The 10,072-nt window shown below is 34.0% G+C and overlaps 1 protein-coding gene across 1 annotated transcript; it reads right to left on the reverse strand.

Annotated features, from left to right (window-relative positions):
• Positions 1-1,969: 1,969 nt before the first annotated feature.
• Positions 1,970-3,138, reverse strand: LOC139859477 (uncharacterized). Its single transcript, XM_071848264.1, has 2 exons — positions 2,631-3,138; positions 1,970-2,517 (listed from the first exon to the last, which is right to left on the reverse strand). The coding sequence occupies exons 1-2, from the start codon at positions 3,136-3,138 to the stop codon at positions 1,970-1,972; spliced, it is 1,056 nt and encodes a 351-aa protein (XP_071704365.1).
• Positions 3,139-10,072: the final 6,934 nt, after the last annotated feature.

A 10,072-nucleotide genomic window follows, 5' to 3' on the forward strand; every position in this document is an offset into this window, starting at 1 on the left:
CCCGTAATAATCTAAAAACCTTGTTTCTCACCCCAACTACTGAATCCGTCACTTGTGGGAAAGTTTTATTTAAAAGCTGCAATCCAATGTTCTTTTTCTCACTTTGGTAAGAAGCGAACATCACTAACCCATAAGCATAACATGCTTCTTTATGTTGCATGTTAGAAGCTCGTTCTAATTCACGAAATCCTATATTGGGATATGTTGAGTCAAAATAGGTTCTTAACCCGTAGCGTAAAATTGCATTTGGGTTCCCCGCATTTAATGCTTTAAAGAAAACACGGCGTAACTTACGGTCTCCCCAATGTGATATACCCCACCTATCAAAGGAAAGCCTTTTATAAACTAAGGCATTTCTGGAAAGTCTTTCAAATGTTTGACAAGTTAATTTCGCCATAACTAAATGTGCTGATGAATTCTGACCGACTCTAGACAAGATTTCTTCAATCATATCCTCTGGTAGGTCTTATAAAATATTCAGTTGTCTACCCTTAACGTCCATTTTGTTTTTATACTGTAAAATAGACAAGGATTAGATTCGTAATAACAAACAATACAAGCAATTTGTACATAGAACATAAAAGTATAAGCACACTACAATACATAATACACAACATGATTACAACCCTCTAATCTGAATCACTAGTTTCTTCTTCTTCGGACTTGGTTCATTTTCCTAATTTTCTAGGAATATATGGTGTTCCTCTAATACGAGCTGTCGTTTTCCATAATGGTTTAGAAAAACCTGGTGGTTTAGAGGTTCCCGGGTCATTGTTACATTTTAGGAAATACAGATGTTGTCGAAACATATAAAGTTCGTCGGGGTTGGAATCGGGTTTCTCTATTTTTATACATTTTCCCTTATTATTTTCTTTCGCTTTATTAAATTGGGTCGAGGTAATTTCTATAACATCATCGGAATCCTCATCGGGATCCGATTCATCGGAAAATTGGTAATCTTCCCAATATTTTGCTTCCTCGGCGGAAACACCATTGACCATTATTAACTTTGGTCCGTTGGTTGAGGATTTTCTTTTATTTAATCGATTTACTATAAGTATCAATATTTCTTCCTCCGGAACCTCTTCTTCTTCTGGTTCCTCCTCTTCCGATTCCTCCTCTTCTGGTTCCTCTTCTTCCGGTTCCTCCTCTTCCGGTTCCTCCTCTTCCGGTTCTTCGGGAACTTGTGAATCTTGACAATATATATTCGACTCTTCGTTATTATTAGGTGAGTCAATGGGATTTGTGCTAGAGGTAGACATCTATCACACAATATCAAACATGTTAAGAGATTAATATATCACATAATATTTACATTATAATAATATATAGTTTCCAACAAAAATGTTAAGCAATCATTTTTAAAGAAAACACGGTCGAAGTCCAGACTCACTAATGCATCCTAACAAACTCGATAAGACACACTAATGCAAATTTTCTGGTTCTCTAAGACCAACGCTCGGATGCCAACTGAAATGTCCCGTTCATATTGATTATAAGCGTTCCATATTAATTGATTTCGTTGCGAGATTTTGACCTCTATATGAAACGTTTTTCAAAGACTGCATTCATTTTTAAAACAATGATAACCTTTATTTTATCAATAAAGGTTTTAAAAACATTACGTAGATTATCAAATAATGATAATCTAAAATATACTGTTTACACACGACCATTAGAGCACAAGGTGTCCGTGTCGATTTTTCAGTGTCCATTTTTGACACTGAAATTGACTGACAGTGTGTAAGGTGGAGGTGTCCACAGTGTCGATTTCAGTGTCGATTTCAGTGTCCATTTTTTATTTTTTATTTTTTTAAATTGAATTTTAAATATTGTATTTAACTAATTTAATATAAAAACAAAATAATTGATTAAAATTCATAAAATAAACTATTACATTAACTAAAATTCATAAAATAAACCATTACATTTATTAAAATTCATAAAATAAACTAATACGTAATAAAATTCATAGGTCGTCACGAAGATCCCACAAATGTTCAACCAAATCAGATCGTATGCCTTCATGCACTTCTCTATCACGTAACTCCCTCGTTCTTCTTGCTCGAGCGTCGCACCTATCGATCCACGTACGCTGTATATGTTGGACAGGCTCAACTACCCAATCATTCTCAGCAAGGTTGTATCCATTGTCTTCGATAATGATGTTGTGTATCACGATGCAGGTGTATATTAGTTGTCTCATTATATTCACCTCGTAAGCTCGTGTGGGTTGCTGAAGAATATGCCAACGGCCTTGAAGGATCCCAAACGTTCTTTCAACATCTTTTCGAGCACTCGCTTGTTTCTTAGTAAAGTAAGTACGTTTTTCGTCAACGGCACTTGAAAATCCCTTAACAAAGGCCGCCCAAGTTGGGTAAATACCGTTAGCTAAATAATACCGCCTGCTATAATGAACCCCGTTTATTTCATAAGGAACGTCCGGCATTTCCTCATTAAGCATTGAGTTGAACAAATCACTAGTGTTTAGCACATTAATATCGATGTTTGAACCCGCTACACCAAAATACGCATGCCAAATCCAATTATCATACGAGGTGACCGCTTCAAGCATAATAGTTGGGTGACTGTGATCACCTCGCATATCACCTCGGAATTATCATACAAACGATGAATGTCGTGCAAAGTAGGCTCTCTTAGGTACACGTTAGCATACAAATCAATGATACACCTACAAAAGTTGTGTAGAGATTCCCGAGCAACTCGTTCGTACATTTGAAGATACTCATCCAACGCATCCGGTGTATAACCGTATGCTAGCTGACGTAGCGCGGCTGTCATCTTCAAATGTGGGCTAATACTCCACTTACCACGTGAATCTTGTCTTCGATGAAACCATCTAAAATAATACGGCAATGGATTTACTGAGTAGCTTAGAATATCATTCATAATCCTAAGAAAAACACGTCGCCGCATTCGAAATCTTCGTTTAAAATTATCAGCCGAATATTTGCAACCCTCGTTAAAATAATCGTCCATCAAACGATCATGTGCTTCATAATGATTTCGACGTATATAACGACGTGAGTTAACTTCTTCTTCATCGGATAAATTTTCAATTACGTTTATTGTGTACTTCGTGAACAAGTCGCCAGGAGAACTCGAAGAAGACGACATATTTTGGGAAAAAGATAAAAAAAAATTGATGAATAAAGATATAAAGTGGTGAAAGGTGAATAATGAGTGTGTGTGTGTTAAAATGTTAAAATGTAGTGTTATTTATAGTGTAAAAAAGGAAGGGAAAAAAAACCCAAAACTAGCCGTTAAACGGCTAGTTTTTTCAAAAAATCAAACAATTCATCCGTTGCGACCAGCGTCGGTTTGTGGAGGTTGGAAATCGATGACGGGATCGACGCTGTGCCGGTGTCGACCGACCGTCGATCCCGGCTTCTATTTGGGGTTGACGGTCGATTTTCCCATGGACACCGAGAGCTTTTACATAATGGTTTACAATAGAAATATATTACATCGACATATGTTTCTTGAATACAGTTTTTACACAATATCATACAAACATGGACTCCAAATCTTGTCCTTATTTTAGTATGTAACAGCGGAAGCTCTTAGTATTCACCTGAGAATAAACATGCTTTAAACGTCAACAAAAATGTTGGTGAGTTATAGGTTTAACCTATATATATCAAATCGTAACAATAGACCACAAGATTTCATATTTCAATACACATCCCATACATAGAGATAAAAATCATTCATATGGTGAACACCTGGTAACCGACATTAACAAGATGCATATATAAGAATATCCCCATCATTCCGGGACACCCTTCGGATATGATATAAATTTCGAAGTACTAAAGCATCCGGTACTTTGAATGGGGTTTGTTAGGCCCAATAGATCTATCTTTAGGATTCGCTTCAATTAGGGTGTCTGTTCCCTAATTCTTAGATTACCAGACTTAATATAAAGGGGCATATTCGATTTCGATAATTCAACCATAGAATGTAGTTTCACGTACTTGTGTCTATTTTGTAAATCATTTATAAAACCTGCATGTATTCTGATCCCAAAAATATTAGATTTTAAAAGTGGGACTATAACTCACTTTCACAGATATTTCCTTCCTCGGAAATAAGACTTGGCCACGGATCGATTCACGAACCTATACAAATATGTACATATATATCAAAGTATGATCAAAATATAATTATAACCATTTTTATTATGTTTTAAAGATTTGAGTGTATTAAGTCAGCTGTCCTCGTTAGTAACCTACAACTAGTTGTCCATAGTTAGATGTACTTAAATAAACAATATATATTATCTTGAGTCAATCCACGACCCAGTGTATACACGTCTCAGGCTATATCACAACTCAAAGTATATATATTTTTGGAATTAACCTCAACCCTGTATAGCTAACTCCAACATTACTGCATATAGAGTGTCTATGGTTGTTCCAAATAATATATATACATGGGTCGATATGATATGTCAAAACATTTGCATACGTGTCTATGGTATCCCAAGATTACATAATATATTAGAATACATGTATAATACAATATAAGTTAGCTAGGATATGATTTGTATAGATTTGTTAAACATTTCCCGTAGCTAAAAAGATCAAAAATATCCAATCTTGTTTTACCCATAACTTCTTCATTTTAAATCCGTTTTGAGTGAATCAAATTGCTATGGTTTCATATTGAACTCTAATTTAAGAATCCAAACAGAAAAATTATAGGTTTATAGTTGGAAATTTAAGTTACATGTCAATTACTAAAGAGGTAGTCATTTCCATTGAAAGAACGACATCTTGATGACGATTTTGAAAAACATACTTTCACTTTGAGTTTAACCAAGATTTTTGGATATAGTTTCATGTTCATATGAAAAATCATTTTCCCAGAAGAACAACTTTTAAATCAAAGTTTATCATAGTTTTTAATTATCCAAACCAAAACAGCCCCCGGTTTCACTACGACGGCGTATATCCGATTTTATGGTGTTCATTGTGTTTCCAGGTTTTAAATCATTAAGTTAGCATATCATATAGATATAGAACATGTGTTTAGTTGATTTTAAAAGTCAAGTTAGAAGGATTAACTTTTGTTTGCGAACAAGTTTAGAATTAACTAAACTATGTTCTAGTGATTACAAGTTTAAACCTTCGAATAAGATAGCTTTATATGTATGAATCCAATGATGTTATGAACATCATTACTACCTCAAGTTTTCTAGATAAAACTACTGGAAATGAGAAAAATGGATCTAGCTTCAAAGGATCCTTGGATGGCTTGAAAGTTCTTGAAGCAGAATCATGACACGAAAACAGTTCAAGTAAGATTTTCACTCGAAATAAGATTGTTATATTTGTAGAAATTGAATCAAAGTTTGAATATGAATATCATCTTGAATTAGAAAGATAACCTACTATAAATAACAAAGGTTCATTGATCTTAGATGATTACTTGGAATGGATTAGAAAGTTTGGAAGTAGACTTGCAAACTTGGAAGTATTCTTGATTTTTATGAAACTATACTTATGGAATTTATGAAGAACACTTAGAACTTGAAGATGGAACTTGAGATAGATCAATTAGATGAAGAAAATTGAAGAATGAAAGTGTTTGTAGGTGTTTTTGGCCGTTGGTATATGGAATAGATATAAAGGATATGTAATTTTGTTTTCATGTAAATAAGTCATGAATGATTACTCATATTTTTGTAATTTTATGAGATATTTCATGCTAGTTTCCAAATGATGGTTCCCACATGTGTTAGGTGACTCACACGGGCTGCTAAGAGCTGATCATTGGAGTGTATATACCAATAGTACATACATCTAAAAGCTGTGTATTGTACGAGTATGAATACGGGTGCATACGAGTAGAATTGTTGATGAAACTGAACGAGGATGTAATTGTAAGCATTTTTGTTAAGTAGAAGTATTTTGATAAGTGTCTTTAAGTCTTTCAAAAGTGTATGAATACATATTAAAACACTACATGTTTATACATTTTAACTGAGTCGTTAAGTCATCGTTAGTCGTTACATGTAAATGTTGTTTTGAAAAATTTAGGTTAACGATCTTGTTAAATGTTGTTAACCCATTATTTATTATATCAAATGAGATGTTAAATTGTTACATTATCATGATATTATGATATATAATATATCTTAGTATGATATATATACAGTTAAATGTCGTTACAACGATAATCGTTACATATATGTCTCGTTTTGAAATCATTAAGTTAGTAGTCTTATTTTTACATATGTAGTTCATTATTAATACACTTAATGATATATTTACTTATCATTTAACATAATTAACCAAGTGTATCAATATCTTAATATGATTCATATGTACCTAGTAAGACGTTGTTATAACGATAATCGTTATATATATCGTTTTCGAGTTTCTTAATTTAATAGTCTCATTTTTATGTATATAACTCATTGTTAAAATACCTAATGAGATACTTACTTATAATAAAATTATGTTAACTATATGAATAACCATATATATGTCATCGTATAGTTTTTACAAGTTTTAACGTTCGTGAATCACCGGTCAACTTGGGTGGTCAATTGTCTATATGAAACCTATTTCAATTAATCAAGTCTTAACAAGTTTGATTGCTTAACATGTTGGAAACATTTAATCATGTAGATAAAAATTTCATTTAATATATATAAACATGGAAAAGTTCGGGTCACTACATTTAGAAGCATTCGCCAGTAGGTCTTTATGAATTGCAGGTTCAATCTAAGTACTTTGGACAGCGGCTTCAGTCTGGAAACATGGAACAACAGGTTCATCGTGGTAACTTTCTTTAAACATAATCCCTTCATCCCATTAATTTGCAACAGTAGCGTACGTAACCAATGTGATTTAAAGTGTTGTTTGATTTGGTTATCTAAACAGAAACAAAGGTAATTAACTGCAGTAGCAGTTTTGAGGTGAAAGTTGTGGTGCTACAATGATTTTCTCGGGGGTGGTTGACAACGAATATGTAGCGACCCGACAAAATCATCATTGACGGCGCCGTCTACTTAGGTCCCGTTACGTGGTCATAAGTCTTTTAAATGACGTTTGACCAAAACATGTCGCATTCATTTCAAATGTAAAGATGTTTCAAGTTTACAAAAGTAGTTCAACGACTAATACGATACAACGTTTTTAAGTACAAATGAAACCTACGCGGCACAATTTAAAGTAAAGCCAAAAGACGCTCCATAAATGCATGTATACTCGACATCCAAGCAAGTATCAAAATAGTGAGCGGAAGCATGTAACACATATCGTTCAAGAACCTGAGAAAAACATAGAAAATCTGTCAACGAAAACGTTGATGAAATCATAGGTTTAGTAAGTATATTGTATTGAACCACAAGGTTTAGTATGAATTGATTATCCGAATCGTTTACATTCCAAGAATGTCATTTGTATCACGAGCACCCAATTACCAAAGCTTAACTGAATCTTTCCTCTGAATTTTGAATCTATAGTGTTAGAACTTACACTATACCATATAAAATTATATTTCATTCACTAACGGTAGCGAACCGTCTGAATGAGGGTTCGTCAAACCCGTATGGCCATACAACATAATTACTCGCTTACACTTACGCCCTACAAGTGTAACTAATGATAATTGGATTGAGGACTTTTGTTCTAACTCGTATGTATCTTTGTATTCGTATTTGTGTTTAATGTATAAAAGTATGAAATGTATATGTTTCTCAGCCTACGATTTAAAAGAATAAAAGTTGTTGAAAAGGTGGGACTATGATCTCACCTTGAGTGCAAGAGTATAATAGTACTTCACAAGTAAACGTATGCAAGAACGACTGCTAGTCTTGACCTAAACAAGTAGGTTGTATCAATAACGATAACACAATTGGTCAAAGTTGTTCAATTAGTCCTATGGCTCATTACGACTCGATTATAAAGCATGTGAATCAAGTTGTCAAGTTTCATGCAAGAATCAAGTATACAAGAAGATTAGAATGGTTTAAACAAGTATTGGTTAAGTTTGAACAAAAGTCAACTTTGGTCGAGTCAAAGTCAACGAAAAAGTCAACACGTTTGGGTCGGGTCCCGAACTATTTTTCTGAGATTTTTAATCATATATAAGCATGTTGGCCAAGTTTCATGTTGATCGGGGTGCGTAGCATAGTTAGAATTAAATGAAAATGTGCATTTTTGGACAGCCAGGGCCCGAAGCGGCGCTCCAAGACCCTGAGCGGCGCTCAGACTATCTGTTCAGCAAATCTGGCAGTTTTGATTAATGCACGAATCCAACTTCAAACAACCATAACTAATGAACCATAAATATTCAAAACACGTATCTTATATCGTTGGAAAGGTATTTTGATGAGGAATACAACTAAACACTTTTCATTAAACAAAAACATCATTTAAAATAATAAAATTCTCGCAGAATGATCATTTAACACTCATCATCAAGGTTTCAAGTTTATAAAATGCATAAGATGATTCGGGAACTAAATACACATATATATTACGCCATTTCGTAGGTAATTAAACATACATTGCAACTAAACACTTACTAACAACATTTCATAGCATTCAATGCATCAAAAGTTCATTTTAAAGTTCATCAAACCCTAACTAAGAATCATGAATTCAACAATTTTGTAAATGAGGCTTTTCTAAATTCAACCTACATACCAAAACGAAGCTAATGATGCTAGTAACATATTTAATACATGAACTTTAACATTTAAACAACATTTAATCAACCAAAATCAAGGATTAAACTAACCCATTTCAAGTTTAAGCTAGTTACATCAAAATAACAAGATCGAGCATATAAATCATATATTCATGTTAGACTTGAGCCATAGACACTAATTAACACTTTTATAAGTTAAAAATATCAAGAACAAAGAATCTAGTATATTTAGAAAGTTACCCAAATGAGATAAAATTGGTATGGAATTGAAGAGGAAGATGCAAGGATTCCAAATATGTAATTTGTTTTGATGTTTGCTTCCTAAATCCGAATTAGATGATGATTGAATGAATTGGATTTTTTAGAGTAAAAGTGGAAGTATGAAATGAGATGGGGAGGTGAATAATTGAGTGGAGGATAAGCACTTTGACTAGTTGACCTAGTCAATTCTTTGCCCACTTGGCAACATTAGTCCCTCGACTTTGAAGCGGGTGCGTAATTTAACCAAACGATTATTTTAAATACGCTAAAGTAAACGAGAAAGGTTATAATTAAATAACACGAATATTAGAAACGCTAAATAATGGAAGATACGAATCTAGATACGAGTGCATTATATAAAATAAAAAGACGGACGTTAAAAATAATTTAACGAAAAAATGCGGGATGTTACATTACCCGCACCTTAAAATAAATTTCGTCCCGAAATTTAGTTGGAAGCAATAGTCGATGTCTCTTCCTCGAGACCTTGCGTTGTCAATTCTACGAATAAGTGAAGATACGTCCTTGGGCATTCCCACGAACTTTGACAGTCGGGATTTTACGTTGTCTTAAGGTTTGGTTTTACGATCCATAATTTCAACCGGTTCTCCCATGAAGTGGAGTTTATCATCAATAATAAGCTCATCTAAAAGAAATAACAAGTTCCTGTTCCGCAGGACACTTCTCAAAGTTTGATACATGGAATGTAAGATAGACGGGAACCTAATTGGGTCGGAAGATCTAAACGGTATGTAGCGGGTCCAATACGCCCCAAGATTTCAAAAGGATCAATATCGCAGATTTAACTTTCCCAGTTCTTGAAACAAATTTAAACCTTTCCAAGGTGCGACTTTTCAATATTACGCGGTCACTCACTGGGAGTTCGAGAGGTTTACGTCTAACATCGGCATAGCCCTTTTGGCTACTACGGGCCGTCTTGAGCCCTTCTCGGACTTGAACGACCATAACGGTTATTTCTTGAATGCGTTTGGATCCGGTGATTTGCTTGTCACCTACTTCAGTCAAACGAATAGGAGAGCAACATTTGCAGTCATATAAGGTTTCGAAAAGTGCAGCGTTAATACACGAGTGATAACTACTATTGTAAGAGGAAATAACTAAA

This window comes from Rutidosis leptorrhynchoides, chromosome 7 (assembly GCF_046630445.1).
Source record: "Rutidosis leptorrhynchoides isolate AG116_Rl617_1_P2 chromosome 7, CSIRO_AGI_Rlap_v1, whole genome shotgun sequence".
NCBI lineage: Eukaryota > Viridiplantae > Streptophyta > Magnoliopsida > Asterales > Asteraceae > Rutidosis > Rutidosis leptorrhynchoides.